At 40.1% G+C, this 23,166-nt stretch overlaps 1 protein-coding gene across 1 annotated transcript in view; it reads right to left on the reverse strand.

Moving 5' to 3' along the window:
• Svep1 (sushi, von Willebrand factor type A, EGF and pentraxin domain containing 1) overlaps positions 1–23,166 on the reverse strand; it is a 158,601-nt gene that overhangs the window by 83,812 nt on the left and 51,623 nt on the right. The window contains exons 4-8 of the mRNA XM_051187853.1: positions 16,761–16,919; positions 15,634–15,813; positions 8,312–8,491; positions 3,210–3,404; positions 1,052–1,170 (exon numbers count right to left, since the gene is read on the reverse strand). Coding sequence (XP_051043810.1) covers positions 1,052–1,170; positions 3,210–3,404; positions 8,312–8,491; positions 15,634–15,813; positions 16,761–16,919 — 833 coding nt within the window. The remainder of the gene's footprint in view (positions 1–1,051; positions 1,171–3,209; positions 3,405–8,311; positions 8,492–15,633; positions 15,814–16,760; positions 16,920–23,166) is intronic.

Below are 23,166 nucleotides of genomic sequence, written 5' to 3' on the forward strand. Positions count from 1 at the left end.
TAGAGAAAATCTGAGGGAGCATTGAAGGAGTCATCCTGACTCTCTTGGCAACAGGGAATGAAAGACAGTGATGTATTGGTACAGCCTTTGAGACCCTGCGAAGAGCAGGCGTGGTGGGGAGGGGATGAAGATATGCTTCCTGCTTCCTGTTGGTGCTGGCTGGGCTTACTTTTCTCAGAGACTAATGGATACATGATTTCTGCATCTATATACACACAGGTGCTATGCAGTGTCTCATCAGATCCTAAAATGCACCCCTTTCTGCTTGATATTGGTGAAGATGGCACACATTTGTATGTCTCATAGAAAGTACTCACAGTGTGCCTGATGACACCTTTTACATTTAGTCCTAGAGGTTAGAATTTTAAAAGCTACTTTGAATGTAAACATATTCAACACAATTACTAGAACAATTATTATTGTTTTGCTTCCCACTCCCAATATATCCTGCCTGGAAGAGCTTACACATATTTACATGCAGCTGTGAAAGCAAAATGCTGTTTAATGGTATCTGCCTACATCTGGACACAGTGAAGCTGTAACAGGAAACTGCATTCCTAATTCCTAAACGATGCTCTTCCCTAGTAGCTGATGGTTGATTGTCAGTAGCCAGTCAGTGTACATTTAAGGTTTAAATACTCAATAAGACTGAATTTAGGAACACCCAGTAAGAAATGCTGACAACCCATCCTTCAGCTTGGCCAATATGCTATTATTTAAAAGATACGTTCATGACTAGGAATCAAGTCTCACATCTTTCCTTAGATTTTTTTCAGAACTATCCAAGGAGTGAAGAATCATTGATGATAGAGGGTTTAATGGAAAGAACAATATGGCAAACTCATGGAATGAAAAGTTTCTGTTCACTTTGTAGTTGATATTTATATTTAAAAACTCAATGCTGGCTGTTATCTCAGAAGAACTATTTCGACTGAAATAGAGGGACAGAACTGTGCATCATCAAGGTACAGTAAAATTTCCACATCACTCAAGTGCATGTGTAGATTTAGAATTCATTCAGAAGGAATGGGGATGTTTACACCCACCTTACCTTTTCACCAGAGTTGTCCTTAGCTGTTGGGATTTGCCAGGTGATGTTAGCAGTGTCTTGCTGTTCCCCAGTCTTAGCTTCGATGTCATTTGGACAGATGATTTGTGGAGCCTCCACATCTGAACCCCCCAAAAAACCACAGCTCAATTAAACCCCCTGTCATGTACTTTTAAGTTACTTTTAAAATGTGGTAAAAATCTGATTATATTAATACTTTGTAATTTTAATTACCAATTGATTAGGTCCACACAACTACTTTGCGTAGCTTATCTCATGTGGCTTAGGAGCCCCTTCCTGAGCTGGCCCTGTCATGTAGCCAGCATTCACATTCCACTATAGGGAAGATTTCTGTTGGCCCATGGAACTCTCCAGTCTGCCCTGCACTTGGTCTTTGCCTCCGTTCTTCTCTTTGCCTGCCTTAATGCCCCCTCATTTCCCCTATCCCACCCCCAAATACCTCAAGAGCAGCTGCAGGTCTTTTCATCCAAAGTTCAAAAGCTGCCCGGGCTCTCCTGAACCACTTGGCATGCTCACCCCCTGAGTCCTGAGTCCTCATAGTCTTTGTTTTTCCCAAGCAGCAAACTCAGCATGCCATTGCGAAACAGAAGTTTCTCCCCATTTACTTGAAGGAAAACCTCACCCTGCTGTTTTACTTAGTGTCTGGCATACAGGAGGAACTTTTAATGAAACAGAAATAAATGGAAGAAAGTGAAAGCTGACTGGGGCAGAAACTATACTTGAAAATGGGGCCATCAATCAAATTAATTAGCAGTCCTAGAATGTACTATCTGTGAAACAAACAGCAAATGAATCTAATGATACTTCTTTATAGTGGATAAGCTTTATACACTATGAATGCAGGATTAAGCCAGATAAGGTTATACAGATCAAATTATAGTGACTTGAAGTCAAACCCTTGTTATGGGTTAGAATACATCTTTTATTACTAAATGATGTTAAATGAGGCCTACTAAATTTCCAGATGGATGTATCTGAATTGCCTATATTTTGTCTAATTTTATTGCTTCTCTGGAATTTTATTTGATTTATGTTTTCCCCTATGACGATGCACAGCTGCATACTGATATTCTGAAAACAGTCATTGCAGTTTTCATCCATAGTTAAGTAATAGTTTGGCTGGATTTGAATATTTATATTATTTTTTCCCCATCTCCGGAGGCACGATTGCTTTTCTTTCTGTAATGTAAATCAGATTCATGTTCGTTGGGACACTTTCTCTTTTTCTGGAAATTTAAGTTTTCCTCATTAACTCTGCAACTTAGACATTTCCCTCAGAGGAAGCTTGTTAGCCCAGTGGTCAGGGACTATTTGGAGCAAAAGATCCAGACCTTCCAGAGAAACTTTTCTGTAGTAGGTAAGATGGAAAGACAATTCACCCTCTTTTCCCTCGGCTTCTGCCTCTCATCATGACACAGGTGCTGTGTGCTTTTATTATTCTAATCTCTTGACTGCAGTGTCTTTGGGTTGATCAGTTAAGACATTCAAGTTCCTTATTTATTACTTGTTTATTCCAAAGGGGTTCTCAGTTTGATACTCCAAATTAATGACATTTCAACAATATCCACTCGAGTTCTTAATTTTATACTTTCCCCCTATGTTCTGGAGGACACACACACACACACACACACACACACACACACACACACACACACACACCACTTTTATTTTGGAGGAGGACTCTATCTCTATACTATACTATTTATACTTCTTAGGCCTTTTCTTGTTTTTAACGCTGTTCCCCCCCCCCCCCCCGGGTTACCCTGGCTGTGGGGTAAATGATAATGTAAGAAGATGCAGGCTTCAAAGAGCTCAAGACTCTTACTCCTGTAAACCTGCTCAGTCTTGTCGACTTCATATGCATCAGACCTTCTTTGATTTCCATTTCCCCATGGGAACTCTCAGCTGATTTCGCACTAGCGTCATTTGCATTTTCCTATTTCTTCTGTCATTCTCTCTCAACTGGATTTTTATAAATTCACTCTTTTTGAGTCAGAAATCTTCCCAGTTCATACATGGTTTTTACCTGCCATTTTACCAGCGAATTGCCCACTTTACTCACAGAGGGGCAGCCCTACCCAACACTCCTATACCATTATTTAGGAATTTGGGTTTTCTCCTGCCTCATGCAGGCACCTACCTTTGCACACAGCTGTCTGAACTTTAGCACTCCACTTCCCAGATGTGGCACATCTCACTTCTCTGGCCCCAGATAAGATGTATCCCTGTCGGCAGCTTAGCTGACAGGTCATCCCAGGCTTGGCTGGCTGTTTGCCACAGCTGGGTGGAGATATGAGGACACCCTTAGGCTTCTGGAAGGTCGTACAATGGTGTTCTGTTTCAGAGAAATGGCAGCATGTTGTTTGCATTCCCACAAAATAGAAATGACACAGTACCTTTACCTCACCCCCAAATATAACTGTGCTTCCTTAGATTGACATGCCCCACCCCTAAATGGTTGTGTGTGAGACTGTGTGCACAATGTATCATAAAACATGTGGAACTATCTCTTTGGTTACCTCTTGTCTAATTTGTTTGTGTTTTGTTTTCTCTATGAGACAGGGCCTCATGTAGCCAGGGCTGGCCTCAAATTTGCCGTGTAGCCAAGAACGACCTCGAACTTCTCATCTTTCTGTTTCTACCTCCTGATTGGGATTGGGATTGAAGGTATGAATGTAACACCTGACTTTATGTGGATCAAACCCCAGGTTTCGACCAACTGAGATCATCTTTTGCTATTTTGCAGTTGTATCAAAACCCTGAAAGTCTCTGGCGTTTTGTTGATTGTGACTATTATCATCTGCTTCAGAAAACTTTATTCACTGTTGATGATATTATTTATGCACTTGAAGAATAAATTGGACTCCACCTTTCATGGATTCAGTGGTATATTCAGCAACTGATTTTCTTTTTACTAGTTTCATCAGTTTTTGGGTTCTTTCTTTTTAAAAATTTATTCTTTGTGTCTTTGACATCATACCTCGAGATCCTACCCATCTCCCCCTACCAATAAAGCAAACTAAAATTTAAGAGAAAAAACAAAAAAGGGGGAAACTTTCATCATGGAAGCTGTAGTGTGGCCCTTTATATTTTTACATGCAGGCATTCATGACAAAGAATCACTGGTCTCTGCTACATCAACCATTGGCACTGAACCCTCTCTGGGACTCTTCCTGGACATCTTGTAGCTTCCTTTTTGTCGTAGAGATCCTGCAGCTCTGGGTCCATAGGACAACCTTATCCTCCACCCCTGTGCTCCCACAGATCACAGATGGGGTGGGCATTGGGATAGGCTAATACATAGCCCTGGTTCTGGACCTGGGTAGTTTCAGGGTTGGTCAGCCCATCTGCTCTCCCCTGTCTTCACCACCAGGGTGAGCTCTCCTGCATTGCCCTGGCTAGTTCATCACTTACAGCGATGAGCAACGGGTGGGGCCAGTTCTCTGGCTTTCATGTCCTCAGGGTTGGTTCTCCTACACCTTCATCTTCAGGGTCAGCTCTACTGTGTTGCCCAGGTGTGGCATAGGGGCCTGGTGAGTGCTGCAGCTGATGAGGGGCAGGAGGAGTTCTCTTACTGTATGACCTCAGGGCCAGCTCTTCCAGCTGCCACAGGTGCTGGTGGAGGGCGGGCGAAGTCATGCCACCATGCCACCACACAACAGATGAGTAATGGGGACAGTTCTCACATGCACATAACACCTGGGCTGGCTCACCCACACCTCCGCCAACAGGGGTTTCTGTCTTTAAGTGAGTGTGTTTTAGATAAACCTTTACCTCCACAGACAACTGTGTTATAACTGGGGCCTTGACCTTTCATACTGTCTTTGACCCTTCTTACTATCTTGGGCACAGATAAAAATAGCAGGTAGATTAAGTAGACTGTAGACAGAAGTGGTAAATCCAGATTAGGACTTAATGTGTGTGTATGTATGCATGTATGCATTAATTTATTATAGTAGAGATTCTACAATGCTACTGTCCTTTTTATGTAATAAAAGTCAACATTTATTAAATGCCTACTATGGCAAGGCCATGCTGTCAACACTTGCATGTGTTAACTCATTTAATTCCATACAGGAAGAAGTATTGCTATTTTTGATCACAAACAAAAGAACTGAACATACATGAAATGTGGCAGCAAGTGCCCTATCACTTAGCATAGTAGCAGAACACTCCTGCTCCTGAACATTCTACCACCATCTGCCTCCTTGATTTGAATACTCCAAATTCATCTTCCCTAAAGAGCTATTTTGTCTCTACATTTGTACAGGGTAAGCATTGTGGGACTACTCTAATGTTCTGGTCTGCTGTGAGCAGAAGGAAAATCACAGCTAAATTTGTAATTAAAGTGTAATGAATAATCAAGCTCCAATGCACTTTTTTTTTTTTTTTTGGATCAATCCTTCCCAATGTAACATAGCTACCTTTGACTCTGAGAACTGTTAAAAGTTTTTATCTTCTTTGTTATACTTGTCCATAGTATTTAAGTGAATATGTAATTTTAATTTTTATTCTATTTAATATACTGTTGTTTTTCTTAATATTTTAAAACCTCTTGTTTTTATGCTTAATAAGTTCTGAGGTTGATTAGTGTTCACTTAAATTATATTAAGCAGATTTTCTTCTGTTGTAGTGGTTTTATTTTTTTACTTCCTATTTTAAAATTTAAGAAAATTTATTTCAGTGAGTGACTTGAATTAAAGACATGAGAAAAATTTCATTTCCCCCAAATAGTTAACAGATTTTCCTGTGTGATCTCTTTAATGAATCTTTTTTTCCTTAACTGATCTGTCATGTTTCCTTAGTAACAACTGAACTGAGCTATGATGCCCCTTGAGTTGTCTGTGGTCTTTGAATTATCTTAATCTTTGCAGCTCTAGTGTGTATTTTAACATCAAGGAGACTGACTTTTCTTATTTCTTCTTTTTTTTTTTTTGTTTTGTTTTATGTATCCTAGTGGTTTTTAACTATATAGTCTTCTAGAAAAACACTGGGGCCACTCTCTACCTTAACAAAGGGAGAACAAAAGGAAAATTTCACTTAGGTATGGAATGAGACTATACTTCATGGACGCATATACATTTGGAGAAAACACTTTGATATAATCATATATATTTTTAAGAATCCCCTTTTTATTTTCAGAAGCATCTTCTTGTTTGTTTAATTCAAGTTTTTAATTTTTTTCTTACATGTTTCATGTATATATTTTGGGAGTTTTATTTGCTTTGTCTTTTGAAACTGTGACTGAAATATCCCATGTAGTTCTTGAATTTGCTATATAACCAAGGATGACCTTGAACTTCTGATTCTCCAGCATCTGCTTCCCAAGTTTTTAGGATTATAGCTGTGTGCCTCAATGTTCATCTTTACAAGGTGCAGGGAGATGAACCCTGGACTCTGCATGCTAGGTAAGCACTCCAACTGAACTACCCCTCCTGCACATTTAAACCAATCTTTTGAATGTAATTTTCACCATCTGTCCTAGTTCTCAGAATATAAACACAATCTACTCCCCTTGCCATTCTTTTGATTAACATGAACTCTCAGTATTTTGGGTAGATTAATTTTACTTTTTAATAACCTATCCATCATGATGAGATTGAATATCAGTATGTCCAATCTTGTGACTCTTTATCAAAGCTGATACTGAATAATAACGGATGATCACCTATCCTTCTCTTTTCCCAGTTTCCACAAAACTGTCTAGTTTGTTTCTCCAAGGTAGTTGCAGGTTTATGGTGGACATTATTTTATATGTGTGGATGTTTTGCCTGCATGTTTGTATATGTCCCATGTGCATCCGTGGTGCCTGCAGTGGCCAGAAGAGGGCTCGGATCTCCATATGGTCCTGGGAACTGAATTAAGATCACCTGAAGAGCCACTCAGCCATCTCTCTTAGATATCACTTTCTTACGGTTCTGTTGAAAATGTGTTTGAAACAACAATGAATAAATTTCTTCTTTTATGTTAAGCGACCACACAATGTTTTCCTGTCTACTGTAATGAAAGCAATGAGTCATATTGACAGATTTCCTAATTTTAGTTTTATTGGATTTCTAGGATAAAATCTCCTTGCTGTAATAGGACATTCTTTTGAATGTAAATTGCTTATATATTTGTTATTAGTGACACTGGCAAATTTAGTTTATAGTTTCAGGGATTTTTTTTTTTTGTAGTGACTACCAGGTTGGGAACAAAATAAAATAGATTGTTAATATGAATTAGATAGTTTTCTATACCAATTTACATGGTATAAGAATTACTGTTTTTCAAAGTTTAATTTTTTCCTAGTTTGCAAAGTTTCTGTTCCTTGACCTGTCAGTCATTTTTGGAGGGATGACTAATATATAATAGTATTTTCCATTTTTTATGAATAGTATTAATCTGCATTTCTGATTTTGTTTTCTTAAATCACTTAAGAACTTGCATCTCCCCAGAAACCATGGGCAATATAAACAGTATTTTATTTACATGCTCAGGTTCACACAGCATCTCCCTTTAATATAAACAGTATTTTATTTACATACCCAAGTTCACACAGCATCTCCCTTTAAAGGTCCTCTTCCTGTGTACTCTATTGCAGCTTTTAGGATCTCTCTATTTTATGCATTTCTCTTAGATTTTTTAAATTCTATTTTATTATTTCCTTTTAAAGAAACCATATTGTTTTATACTTTGGAATTAAACATTCAGCTTTTTAAATTTTTCCCGAAAAGACTTTAAAATTTTTCTGGTTCACAATCATGTCCCTTCAACAAGGTGAGGATAAATCATCTTCAGCAAATAAGGCGATTAAAAGAATTTGCTAAAAAAAAAAAAATCCAAGTTGTCCTCCTTTGGTGTGTATATGTGTGTGCATCTTGCCCAATGGAGCTGTAAATTTCCAGTGAATACAAGGCTTGGAGTTTTCCTAACAATGGAGAGAATTCTTCTCTCTTTGTAAGTGCAGTGGAGTTGGGGAATTATGACTGGGCACTTATTATGTTGAGTTACTCTAGGAAGAGTGACCATAGAGCAGGCATTTGAAGTTTTGCAGTGGTCACGTGGGAAGAAAGGTAAAATGGGGGCTAGAAGGATCCGAGTGACTTAACAATGTATTTGACAGTGCATGCACAGCGCCACAAGTGTGCATATGCACATGTTCATTCATGTGTGTCAGGAGCATGTGTTCAGGTCCAGGTCCTTGCACAGTCATGGACAAAGGAACTTCTCAGACCTCACATTTCCGGGCCACTTACTTACCCACACATCGAGGTTCTGCACCATCCCACTGGGCGTTTCCTTGGCAGGTAAGCTTAGCACTTCCTTCTAATCTGTATCCTTCATTACAGGTGGCCAAACACAAGGTGTTGAAGGACATTTCTGCAGTGGAGCAGCTGATGTGGCCATGTTTGGGCTGGCGGAGATGGGGGCATGTTCTCACTATAGAAAACATCAAAAGTTACATTTTACTAAATACAGACAGAAGTGGAACTGTTACTTTAGTAATGACTTGTGTTACAAACAAGATAATTACCTGTTCTTAAAGTATCAATAGATAAATAACACACCCTCGTTTTTTGGAAACATGGGGTCCTTACAGACTTATATTTTATTTTTACCACTACACTATTCAGTCTGTAGCCCATGGGTCAGGAATTTAAACAAGGTGTATTCTAAGAGATTCATATAAAGTCCCTCACAGAAGGGGGAAAGGGACAAATCCCCCAGAACACAGGGGAAGTGGGGGGGGGCAATGAATGGAGAGAGAAGTAGGAGAAAGAGAGAGGGAGGAGAGGAAATCACATGCGACTAGGAAGATTGAGTCAGGGTAGGAATAGGAGACAGGAGAGGGAAAGAGAAAGAGAGAGAGAGAGAGAGAGAGAGAGAGAGAGAGAGAGAGAGAGAGAGCATAAAAGAGGGAGCCAATATTGGTTTGAAGAGAAAACTGAACCCAAAGAAATGTCTAGAGACCTACAAGACTGCCGCCAACTAACAATTTGAGCATCCGTGGAAAGGCTACCATAAATGCCCTTCCCAGATAGTGAGATCAACAACTAACTTATCCATGGAGCCCTCATCTAATACCTGTTGGAAACAGGAGCAAACACCCATACATAAACACTGAGTCGAACTAGAATCCAGATGCAGACGGAGAGGACAAGTCCAGGTTGCAGAAACACATAGAGACAGCTGATCTGAACAAGGAGGAGCTAATGGGCCACCAGACTGATAGCTGGGAAGCCAGCATGGGACTGACTCAGGCCCCCCTAAATATGGGTCTCAGCCAGAAGGACTGAGCAGTCTAAGGGACCTCAGACAGTGGAGCCAGGTTGTATCCCTGGTGCACAAAAAGACCTTGTGAACACCCCCCCCCCCCATGGAGGGATACTGCCTTAACCTAGAGACAGGAGAGAAGTCCTAGTCCCTACTTCAAATGACCTGTCAGAGCTACATGACCCCACCTTGATGGCATTGCCCTACATGTGGAATTGGGGTGGGGGGGATGGGAGGGGAGGGTGGTCAGGGTGCATGTGAGGGGCAGAGAGGGTTAAAGGGAGGGAGGGAGAGAGGGAGAGAGGGAGAGGGAACTGGGATCGACATGTAAAATAATAAATAAAACACATACACACACACACACACACACACACACACACACACACACAAAAAAGAGAGAGAGAAAAAAAAAAAAATAGGAAGGAGACCTGAACAAGGGGAAGCTCATGGACTTCAGGAAACCAGCATAGGACCAACCCAGACCCCCTGAATATGGTGTTAATTGGGAGGACTGCACAGTCTAAAGGGCCTCTAGTAGTGGATTAGTATTCATCCCTAGTATAGGAATGGACTTTGGGAGCCCATTCCAAATCCAGGGATACCCCCTCAGCCTAGACACATGAAAGGAGGGCCTAGGCCCTGCTCCAAATGATGTGACAGACTTTGAAGACCCCCATGGAAGGCCTCACCCTCCCTGGTGAGCAGAAAGGGGGTAGGATGGGAGTTGGTGGGGGGAACAGGGGGAGGACAGGAGGGTGCGGGAACTGGGATTGATATGAAAAACAAGCTTGTTTCAAATTTAAATTAAAAAATTGTCAAAAAAATAAGAAGGAAAGCTCATGCAAAATATTCAAGTGCATATTTTACTGAAGTTACTGGCAGACTTTATTCTGTGGGAACTCATTCAAATTACATCAGTTGGCAGAGCGTAAGTATTAAGTTAATTAAATATAAATTTCAGATTTATTACTCCATGGAGAAAATAGAGAATTAAATGAGAGAATAAACATGAAGTTGGGTCCTTTGCTATCCTTGGGACAATTTGGGCTGAAGTCAACTAACTATTAATAAAATACTTTTAAAAATACTCTGCCTGCCACATAGGACTGTCATTTAATATGTCCACCATGTATATAGTGTCATGTCAACTACTGGGTTGTCTTAAAAGTAAGCGAGATAAATTCCTATGAAAATAATATTAGGCAATTGCTTTTTAGCTTCAATTAAAAAAAATTTCAGAAAACAAGACAGAGCTTTCCAAGGTTAAGATGAAATGGATTGTCACATCTCTTGAAGGTAATTATAGCGCATTCGAGTTCATGTCACAGATTCAAACTGTATTGCTTCTCAAATTGTTGGTTTTAGTAAACTTTCATTGCTCCATAGGGAAAACAAAGTAAACACAGTCTTTCATTTCTTAAATATTTCATACTCTTCATTCAAGAGTGAGTATTTATCATCATTTTTCATAGGCACACATTTAATTCCTAGATTTAACTTATGATTTTCAATTTATATCTGTTTCAAGAAATCCACATGTAGTTGATTAAGAAAACAGTAACTTACCCTAATCTGACTATGCTGTATTGTATACATGTATTGAATTGTTCTACTCCATAATGTACGCGATTATTATGGATAAATCATACAGCAACTAATAATTTAGAAAAAAATGACTAAAGTTGGAAGAGAAACATAGAAGTCAGCCTTGTAAAAGAGAACAATCGATTATATAGAGAACAGAACTACAAATGTGCTGTGACTTTCATCTTAAACAGGAATTAGATTTTTTTCTTTTAGAAATATGTTTCTTGTCAATCTCTAAATGGTGATTCTGTCTATTACTGAATCTAGGGAAAATCTGATGTTAAATGCAGGTATCTTGCTGTTGTAATGTGTTCTCCAGGAGAAACACTAGTATCCCAGGAGTTCATTTACTGTGCTGCTGGGGTTTAGCTAGTTTTTACTGAGGCATCAGCCAAGACTCTCTTAGTGGCTTAGAATGAACCACATAATTCAAAGAAAATTAGACATGACTGTAAGTGCTTTATGAAGGGGGGGGGTAAGTGCTCCTCCACTAAGAGAGGCAAGAATGAAGCCTGCCAATCATCATTCAGCATTACACAATATTGACAGTGTAACACGAAACATAAAAGAAGAGGAACCTAGGATCTTTCCCCACTAATCACTCTTTCCTGACTCAACCTTAGATTTTTTATTAAAAAAATTATATAATTAAAATTATTCTGTCCTTTAAACTTTATCATTAAATTACTTCTCCATACTACCTGCCCCTACCCCCCACCCCAGAAACAGAAGCCAGCCTTGCACAATGGAAGCATCTCAGAGTTCCAGATGCAGCATTGTTCATGAGCCACTACTAAAGCCAAGCTCATGCCCATAAAGCTGTTACTGTTGCTGGTTTAAAGTGTATTCCAATATTTTAGACACAAAAGTAAGAAAAAAATACACTTTAGATTGGATGACATATAGTAGATGTTTTGTTGTAATGGATCTCAAGTAAGTCCATACGGCATTGATAATATGGTAAAGAACAGATCAAGTCTTCATTGAGGACAATTCTACTTACAGGTGAGCAAGGTAGTGGCTTTGGTGGTGAAGCTGAGGGGGTTTTAGGACAATCCATTGTTGTGGAATATTATTTTACTGGGAAAAGATGTGTTACATTTGTTTATGTCCCAGAATATTAACAGTATAAGGGTGTGTTACATTTGTTTGACTGCCTTTGTTAAAGATGTAAGGGTGTTATATTTGTTTCGCCTTGCCTGCCCAAGGCACCTGATTGGCTTGATAAAAAGCTGACAAGCCAATAGCTAGACAGGAGAGGGGTGAGCACGGCTGCCAGAGAGAATAAGGAGGAGGAGAAATCTAGGCTCCAGAGAGAAAAGGAGGAGAGAATGAGGGGGGAAAGAAAGGAAGCGCCTGGGGCTGGCCAGACAGGCAGCTTCCAGCCAGAGACACAGAAGTAGCAAGAAAAGTAGGACATAGAGAAAGAAAAGGTAAAAAACCCAGAGGCAAGTGTAGATGAAGAGAAACAGACTAAGTTATAAGAGCTAACAAGAAACTATCATAAGATAAGGCCCAGCATTCATAACTAATATTGTCTCCATGTCATGATTCGTGAGCTAGTTGGTGGCCCCAAAAGAAAAAGCCTCATACAATCCATAATCTTGTCAAATCTTCCCTCTTGTAATTAATGTTATAATGTTTATATTAGGATAGCAATTGAAGTTTCATAAAGGAGAACAAACATGCTTTTTATTTTAATGGGTTGTACAATGTATGTTTATCAATGTGCATCTCTATCAAATTGAAATTTCAGGGTAGACAGGTGGAAAAAATAATTCTATATTAAGTCTATATTAACAGTGCTGTTTTAATAGTTGCTCAGTCAATCAACGATGCAGATGGCTATGGTAGCCTTTATTGTAACAGGTTGGTCAAGATAGAAATATGTTGGTCAGAATCCCTGTTGTGGTCTCTAGTAAGGCCTGCTCAGAAGAGAAGCCCATGCTTGCCTTGGGAGGCAGAAGTGTAGCAATGGTCACTGCAATCAGATTCAGTGATAGATAAATGCAGGGAGACCCAGTGTCTTCCAACTTGTCTCTACTCACTTCCACATCCTCACTGATAATCCTGGTGACAATGGTGGCCCACGTTCACTTCTGGCTGCAGAGCCACAGAGGTATGGCTACGTAGAGAACAAGGCTCTTAGACACTCCAGAATGTGTCTGAGTTTGTCTGGTGGTTTCCAATTACAAAGCTTGACAGGCCTGGGATCTCAGATTGAGTCATGAGGGATTCTCTGATGCTAACTTCTCTCTGGGCTTCCTATTTTCAGTTTCTTTCCAAAACTGTGTAAGGTTTGACCTACAAAACAAGTTCCTAATCCAAAAACACACATGCCTCCCTGAGTGACCCTGTCACAGTATAAGGGCTAGAATGATGGAAGACTGCAGCAAACACTTTAGGGTCACACCTCTCAGACTGAAGAGGTTGACAAGAGATGAGGCTTTGCAGATGAAGATCAAAGGCTTAATACAAGGCTTACCAACTAAGACTTTTCAGAGAGGTACTATGCACTTCTATGGCTGTTAGTGTAGGACACAAGGTTTTGGGTTTAGATTATGGAAGGCAGGGTCCTTTCTCTGAAGAGACAGTGGACTGTCCATTCCGCTTTTCTCCTTTGGAAATTCATTTGTTTAAAGTTAACATGTCAGTCTTCTTTGCTGTCCATTATTTGGAGGAAAGAGTAAACATTTCACACAGAACTGGTGACCTCAAGGAAAGTACTTCAGATGTGGTCAGAACAATTATTTTTAGTAAGGATGTGTGGGTTTAACTGCTTCACAGAAAATGGCTTTGCTTTGCCTTCACACATCAACAGTGGTTTGAGACCCGGAATCAATATTCTAAGTCTTTTCTCTCAGAATCCTAGACATATATTCTCCAGACATTTGGATGCCCTGTAAAGAGCCTCGGGCTAGTTGGAGCCTCTTGGAGGTAAAGCTGTTTGTGACTAGGAAGCCAACAGTGTTTCATGTTTTTCTGAGGCTTTCAGAAATGTCCCTGAAATTATTTCCAGACATTGATCTGTTTTTAATATTTTTTTCTGGCATTCACAAACTGATTTTGAACTAGATTTAAAGGTTTTGACTGTGCATATTTGTTTTCAAGATTTCACCTGGGGGTTGTATTCTTTGATCTTCTGTTACCACTATCCCTCAACTCCATTCACTCTCTGAATTCCTAATAAGTGTCTGCTCCTCTGTCACTGCATGGTTTTTAGAATTTTGTCCCCTGCTTTCAAAGGACTTTCTCAGGTTACATTTTTCAGTTTTTTATTTTGGCTTTTAAGTTTGTGTTTATTGAGCAGATAGTTTTGATTCCCCCTTCCCACTCTGAGGATTCTTATCACTCTTAGATTTCCTCTTTTTTTTTTTTTTGAATTCTAGTATTACTTTATTGATACAATTGCCTTTGATGCTGAACTGTTCAATTTTTCATGCTTCCCTGTCAGCCATTTTTGATCAACCTGATGGCAGTAGTTTATCCTTGACTTTTGGCAAGCTACATGATAAAGATCTGACTGGCATAATTTCCTATTTACTACTGGGTTCGGTTTTAGCAGCTAACAAACCCAGACAACAGATGTCTGTGGAACTTTCAGATGCTCTTGGAATGCAAGTTAGTGAGCTTCCCTGATGGGTACAGAAGCTCAGAGGAACCCAGGAGACAGTGAAATTATGGAATCTTGGAGAAGTCAAGTCCTCAGCAAAGGGTGTTGACGATGGACAGAGTATAGCTGCCCATTTCAGTAGTGAACAAATCAACCCACCTAGATGTCCAAATAAGTCTGAATTTTAGAAAAAACCCAATCACTAATTTTTACATATTCCTATGCCTCCAATCTAGTACTCTAGACAGAGTAGCTTTGGGGTCAGGTAGTTGGAGGGAGGTCCTTGACTTGCTCTTGCCTTTCCTTAGAAAGCTTCCTCCTTCCTTTCCTGACTTGTGAAGCCTTTGGAGGCTGGGGCTATGCCTCCAGGTAACAGAGGTAACAGAAATGGCCAAATGGGGTGATCTGAGCCACTGCCCTGTCTTTGGTGTGGAAGCCGTGACTACCACTGCTCCTCTTACTCTTTCTATAGCTAGCTTCACTTGGCTCCTTGGAATCTCATCTAATAAATTCTCCACTTTCTAGAGCTGGGAACATTTGAGTGGAAGGGTTCCCACTCCAGGATTCTGGGGTGACTCAAGCCATGTCTTATGGTAGGTATCTGTGCCCAAACTTGGCGGCTGTCCTGATGTTCTTGTTACCCAATCTTGATTGAAGTTTGAGTAGCCTGTCCATTTATCTCTAGACCAGCAGTTTTCAACCTGTGGGTCGTGACCCCTTTGGGGTTGAGTGACCCCTTTCACAATGGTCACAAATCAGGTATCCTACATATCAGATATTTACAATTTATAACAGTAGCAAAATTAGTTATGAAGTAGCAATGGAATAAATTTATGGTTAGGGGGTCGCCACCACATGAGGAAGTATATTAAAGGGTCACGGCACTAGGAAGGTTGAGAGCCACTGCTCTAGACAGACCTTTCATCAAAGGAATATGAGTGGCACAGATGGCAGTGATGGGGTCGGTCAAAGTTAGCGGTTCTCAACCTTCCTATGATTTTCGCCTTCTTAGGTGTATGAGCAAATAACTGACCATGCCACTAGACTTCAGATTGTGAAAGTCGGGGGACAAGACAGCCAAGAAACATGAGCTGGCCAGATTGCATACCTCTGCAGAAGCTCTCTGTCCCCGACCACACACCATTGGGTTGACACAAATGGATGCTGCTTCCCACAAGGTCAAATCCAGGGCGACATCGGACCCCACAGGCTGCATTGAAGTGGTTTTTGCAAGTGTTTTGTATAAAAAAGCCATTTTCGGGAGGCTTCAGGGCAGGACAGTGGACAACTAACAGAGAGAAAAGCACAAAGAAAAGTCAGTTTGTCTGTGGAACTGCACGGCTTCAGTTTATTTAACAAACCATGTCATCTATCTATTGGTCTGTCTGTCTGTCTCCATATGTACATCTATACTTCAGATCTTAATTCCCCACAGCTTTCCCATTTGACCCATCTGATTTGAAGTGTGTTTGGAAGGAGAACCCTGACACATGTGTGACTCCTGGTAGCTATTTACTACTAATTAAGATGTAACATGGGCGGAACGCTACTATTTTAACTTCAAAGGGTCTTATTTTGATACTGATATAGATGCACGTAAGGTTTCTAGGCTTTCTCCCCTGCTTTGGTGCTGGACCCCAGGACCTAACATGTACTAAGCACATGCTCCTCCACCAAGCTATATCCCTTGTCCTTAGTTCTTGACTTCCATAGATCACTAGATATTTTCCCTCTTAATTAAAGTAGAATAAAATAAATAAAGATCCAGGTGTGGTGACACGAACCTCCAATCTCAGCACTCAGGAAAAAGTCATAGCTTCTACCATGCAATTTACTTTGCAAATATTTTCTACCTTTGATATGAAGGAAAATATTTATGGAATAAACTTTTTTAAAAAGTGAATTTGAGCACTACCAGAACCAAGACAAGCTTTTTTGCTGTTCAAATTCATAGCCGAGGTTGCAGTGTTCCTCGTTTCTCAGTACCAGCTCATGGTTTCTGAATTACATTACTCTTATGATCTCAGATTCTTTCTCTGGAGCAGGGTGCCTATGTATTTAGTGCTAGTAAATGGTACATAATACAAGGAAATCACCCCTTCTCCCCCCAAAGTGTGACCAAAGACAGGGATGTTCAAGACCATCCTAAATGAATTGGGTGCAACCACCACTCTTCCGATCACAGAGATCAAGGTCAGCTTTCTACTTCCTGTTTGCTCGTAGTAGGTGGCTTACCCTGACAGGTCTGACCGGATGTCTGGTACCCCTCTCGGCACACACAGTCTTCAGGGGATGTGCTTCCAGGTGGAGAGGTGTGGTTTTCATCAGGACATGGGATGCACGTGCTGATTCCTCCTGGAGAAGCTTCAGGCTTATAGGTCCCTGATGGGCAAGCTATGGGCAGACAAGTGGCCAGAGAAGTTCAATTATATGCTATGTCCATAGAAGCTTATAATAACATTGAAAATAATGGGGTGGAGATAATCTTCCTACATAGAAATAATTATTGTATAATTCAAGCAGAAAAGAAGCTTGTAAAAAAAGAGTTAATTGTGTTTTTATTTTATATGTGTGTGTTGCCTGCAGGTTTGTATGTATACCGTGAGTGTGCAGTATCCACAGAGGCCAGAAGAAGGCATCAACCTCCTGGAACTGGAGTTACAGATAGCTGTTGGTTGCCATATGGGTTCTAGGAATCAAACCTAGGTACTTTGGGAGAGCAGCTAGTGCTCTTAACCACTGATCCATCTCTCCGGCTCCAAAAGCAGCTACACAGCCCCAAAAGGCTGACATGTTTTGTTTGTTATGTGCAGGCATGAAAGCCTCCCTAGCCTACAACTAGTTTCTGTCATAAAATATATAACATTATAGTATGTCTGGGTTGATTTTCCAGAAAACTCATAGCAGTGTATGTTAAGGGACTCAAAGGAATTAATGACACTCAATAGATTAAGCGAATCATAGCAAATAAGAAATCTACATCTCATCTCCCCCATTCTTGCAGCCATTCTATCCCAAGATCCATGTGCTCCTTCAGTGCAGATATGCAGAATCACTCCATCATTTCTGTTGGAAGCACTTGACAAGGGATGAGGAGAAAGTGAAGGGCTAGAGGGAAAATATTAACTGATGGGCAAAGGCCTTTGCGAAAAAGGAATGAGAGACCCTGTTTCTCCCAGGTTCACAGGGAGGAAAGGTGAAAAGCAGAAAGTAGTTGACCTTCCTTCAACCATCCCTCTGCACTGATGGTGTGTGCCTTTGAATTTATGGCTGCAGCCCTTTGGGGTTGCCCATCTGTAAAACAACTCGAGAAGAAGACATTTAATAACAAAGGGGACTTGGCGGCACTCAGCTAAGCAATTAAACAAAGCACAGCCATGAGGTGGGTTTGATTACTGAGAAAAGCTACAACCAAGGAACGTGTATTTCCATGCCAAAAGCAGGAAGCAGTCACATCAAAAGTAAGATTCATAATATAATGCAGCTATTAGGAAAATGATCATGGCTCTAAATTCTTCATTACATTAAAAGAAAAGAAAACGAAAAAACACCAAACTCCCATGACACATACTAGAAAATCCTAGCTCTGAATCCACCCAAAACTTTAAAAATGAGGGAGGTATTTTAAAAAAATACCCATAATGCTCTTGGCCTATGAGAAACAGTTGGGCATAAGGGAAGGGACTATTACTTCAAAGCATTTTGTGAGTGAACGGTGAAGAGCCGTTGAATTACACATTACAGCAGACATATCTTCACCTGAGCACTTAGGATTACAAAGCTCAGGTTATTGCAAGACAACAACATCTACTTTAAAGGTAAGTCAGCGTTTGCAAGAGAAAGCGATTGAGACAAAGACAAGGTCGTACATAAGAGCAACAAAGCGCAACTGCAGAATAAATCTTGCCACTGGGGATAACTGACAGAAGCAATAGAGCTGCAGGACAGCAGAGCTAATCAGGCACAGCCGTTGATGTCATGATATCAAGGCTGAGACTGTAAGATGCACAGCAGTATCCAAGCAAAATTAACAAAAGCCGCACCCAGCAGGAAGGAAGCACATCACAAGTTTTTGAGAAAAACCAAGAAGATAGTGATGAGAATCAAGCAGATACTTCATTTCTCCAGTGCAAAAGGAAATGCTAGGAAAAAAGCAGCATGGATTAAGGTGGGCGACCATGTAAAATGATACTATGAATCTAAATGGTTATAACACAGGGCATGTGCATGGGCCATATGCATGACTTTAGACATATTTCATTGGCTAAGAACGCAATCAAAATCAAGAACACAGGTTGCGAAAAACATTGTTAAGTGAACTGCTTGTGAATGAGAAACTTTTGGAACATGTAGTAACATTCTAGTATCACACTAAAATAATTGTGAAAATTGAAACAAATATCAGGTAAAGCTCCTGTTTCTCATGACTATACATGATAAGAAAGAGAAAATAAGTATGAATAATGTGAAGAATAAAGATTTAAGATATGGGAGAAACAGTGGAAGAAATAAGTAGAAGGAAGCAATTCATTTCATATATACCAATATGATAAAGTGGAAAGAAAAGGAAGGTCCCTATTTGTTCATAAAACTATTTGTGTAACTATGAATAAGAAAAATAACGTACGACTTCCAAGCCAGCAGAGAGAAAAACACATAGAAAATCTGAACAACATGAAACAAAAAGAGAGAAGAAATAATAAGGAAGAAAAATACAAAAGTACATAAAGTAAGGTGGCAGATGCAAAACCAAACAGATTGGTTATTACAAATAGGTAGTTAATTTAACCCTTTTGATAAGATAGAAACCTGAAATGTATCAAAATTATAGTTTGAAAATACCATCATAAGGAGAAATGAAAGACAGATAAAGAACAGCCTGGTGAGGTGCCACACACCTCCAATCCTAGCACACAGGAAGCTGAGTTCGAAAGATTGCGAGTTTGTGACTACCCTGGGCTACATAATAAGTCCCTGTGGAGATGGGGAGAAGGGAAGAGAAGGTAGGAAGAATGGGGGTGGGACTTGTAATAACACAAGACAGATATGAGCGAGCCTATAAAGTAATGGAGAAATAAGCTTTTCGTAGGGAAGAAATGTGCCGGTCAAGAGTCACAGGACACACTGTTTATTGCTCAGGATGAAGTGGAGGTGAATTATTTGGCAACATCCCAAAGGATGTTTGCAGCTCCTGCAGATGGGTGTATGAGAAAAGGTTTTCTTTCCTGAGCTATGAAATGCAAATGTTCACAGAGAAAGACTATGCTAAGTTCTTAAGACACATCCAATCAATGAGACAGTAGCTATAGAAATATAATTCCTGAGCTGGGGAGATGGCTTTGTCAGTAAAGTGCTTCCTGTGTGAGTTTGAGGGTCAGAACTCACACCGTCAAGCATTCATGTGCAAAACATCCAAACACGGTAGAACACATCTGTAATATGCGTGCTGAGGTATATGGAGACAGGCAGGTCACTGGAGCTTGCTGGTCAGCCAGGCCAGCTGAATCAGTGAGCTGTAAGTTCAAAGAGACCCTGTCTCAAAAAGACACTACATACACATGACTTGGTACACAGGTACTCTCTCTCCTCTCTCGGTATCTCTCTGTCTCCGTCTCTCTCCTTCAAGTAAAGGAGGCAAAACATTCAGTAATGAGTTTTAAGTATCTTAAAAATTATTTTAATATTTTTACAAGTAGGTGTTTCGCCTTCACATATGGATGTGTGCTGTGTGCTTGTGTGTTGCTCCCAGAGTCCAGCAGAGAGCACTGGATATCTGGAACTGAAGCGACAGACAGCTGTGACTTGACATTTAGGTTCTGGGAATGAAACCTGGGTCCTCTGGAAGAACAGCCAGTACTTTCCATGACTGAGCTGTCTCTCTATAAACCATTCAGTAAATCTTGAATCAACTTCCCAGCTTATCATTTCCCGACCATGCTCATGGGGGGGTACTTTTCCCATTTCATAGGTGTGTTGTAATAAACAGAAACTTCAGCACTTGGTAAATATTGCTTCACCCCATTTATCTTTCTTGTCCTCTACTTAGCTTGTCTTTGCATATGTTTCCTTTCCTCTAAGAGAACTTCCAGCATTCTCCAAGACTCTCACTTATTCTTCAATTCTTTTGAATAGTGTGCTCCTTCCCCTCTGAGCTCCACAACACATCAGTATCCCCTGAGCTCCAGTTCCCATGTGTAATACCTTAGTTGTCTCTTTCTCCAAGTGGATATGTGATGTCCTTCTGTATGCTGCAATTATGTGTTGCTTTTATTGGTTGGCAAATAAAGCTGATTTGGCCAATGGCCAGGCATAATATAGCTATACAGGAGATCCAAAGAAAGATCAGGGAGATATCATGTAGCCACTGGGGAAGCAAGATGTGAGGTAACAAGCCATGAGCCTTGTGGTAAAATATAGAATAATAGAAGTGGGTTAATTTAATTGTGAGAGCTAGTCAGTAATATGCCCGAGCCAAAGAATTATAATTAATATTAAGTCTTAGAGTGGTTATTTGGGAACTGTTGGGTAGGACAAGAAACCTCTAGCCACAGAGTGGACAATGACTTCAGTAAGTTCACAGTCTTTTCCAGTTCATTGGATTCACAGCTGTCTAGTCTACTGCCTCAGTCAGCAGTCATCCAACCAGAGAAGAGAAAACAGCACCTGCCAGAGGGTGGAGAGTGGTCCAGGGTGGAGGCCATCCTAATATCATGAAGAACAACAATGGAATGAAATGAAAAGATGTTAGACTTGGAGGCAATGCAATTGGCTCACAATCTCAGCTCTTCTACTCATAAGCTACGGGGTGCTGGATTGTGATTTTTCTTTTTTCATTTTTGTAGCATTAAGAAGTTACAACTAATGGTGTCTAAGGTTTTCCCAGAGGTAATATGCGAAGATTCCATAAATAGAATAGGAAAAAGGAATCTGAAGAAGTTTTCACAAAGCATAGTTATCTTCTGGATGTAGATTTGATATTTTATATTAAAAATAATAAAACTGAGACAAAACCTAATTTTACATTACTGTTTGCCAAGCTCCCTTGAATACAAGGTTTTATAATATTGGAGAATAGTGCTTGGGATAAAAATATCTAAAAGCACATTTGGAAACACATTGTGAAATTCACAGTGATGATGGGAAACAGACTTCGGGAGAACTATTTAGAGGCATTACACAATTCTGAGGGAAGAGGTGTAATCAACTTCCTGGACTTTCAAGGGAGGAACACATCCTCATCCCAAACTAAAGAAAAGATGAAATAAATCTGTGGTTTTAACAAGTTTCTTAAGGCCTGCTAGAGGTATATGCTTTGTTTTGTTTTCTGTTTAAAATGAGATGTTTCTGGAAGTAAACCAAATATTATTTCTTAACATCTCTCTTTGTTGTTGTTAAAATAAGCACTTTCTCTTTTCAGAAACATATTGGTGGTTAGTAGCTACTATTACTGGAAGTGTGAGTCTTGAAGTTGTCATGTACAAACATCAGATCTGTCTCCAGCTGACAATGAAATTCTTTGACTGAAGTAGACTCAAGCATCAACTATTTTGGAGTCTGCAAAAAGAGAGGCCTCTGTGCTCTCTAATCTGCCAGGCCCATTAAATATCAACATACACTATCCAGGATTTATTATGTGTCTATGTAACATACAACATACAGGGACTGACACTCTATCAAATTCCTCCTTACACATGCTCTAAGATTAACCTTTAAAATCGTGATGGATATTGGAAGCCTCAATCCTTGCAGACCTCATCTCTAAAGGCTAGTGAATAATTTAAGGAGTGTAGTTTCAGAGAGATTGATGCCAGGGTGCCCATTCTTGCAGAGTATAATGGCAGCCCTTAGAGTTGTGCCATTCAGAAGCCTTCATTTCTGCTCAGCCTAGGTAGGGCACAAAATGTATTGTTAAGACATCACACTTCTTCCCAACCTTGTACATTTGATCTGAATAAAGAATCAGTTCATGCAGGTTGTTGTGCTAGGATTTTGAGCACAAAACGTCATTGCTGTAGAAAAGAACCACTTTCTCTCCAGTGTTGGGCCAATGCTTTCACAAGAACAAGATCTAGTTGTACATAGAGGGACTTTATATCCATTAGGCAACTCTGATCCATTATGATTTTGTCAGTGGATTAAGTGACCCTGAAGTCTTAAGTGGGATGTGTAAGTATCCTGCCACTCTCCCTGGGATTGTTTAGCTCATTCGGCCAGAGTACAGACTATTTAAACAAAATTGTGAATCTGAACTCTGTGGGATGCCTTAAGAGCAAATGGTGCCTTAACTGCCGGCTATCCTGCTTGTAATAGGGAACACCAGTTCAGTCTGGCCAGGAGAGTGATGTATTACTGAAACTGTAAAAAATCCAAAACTCCAAGCCCTCAAAGGATGCCTTGGTAAAGAAATTGTCACATATTAAGAAATACACAGATAGAAAGACATACAGGCAGGCTTGTAGGCAGGAAGGCAGACAGAAGTCAGGAACACACACACACACACACACACACACACACACACACACACACCCTTTCAGCTAAAAATATTAGCTTTTTTAATTTTTTAAATTCATGAGCCCTTAATGTTAAACTATTACATATCTCCATTACCAGGGTTACAGGTAAGTGGTTTATTGTACCCCCT

The sequence above is a fragment of the Phodopus roborovskii genome, unplaced genomic scaffold (genome assembly GCF_943737965.1).
Source record: "Phodopus roborovskii unplaced genomic scaffold, PHOROB, whole genome shotgun sequence".
Taxonomy (NCBI): Eukaryota; Metazoa; Chordata; class Mammalia; order Rodentia; family Cricetidae; genus Phodopus; species Phodopus roborovskii.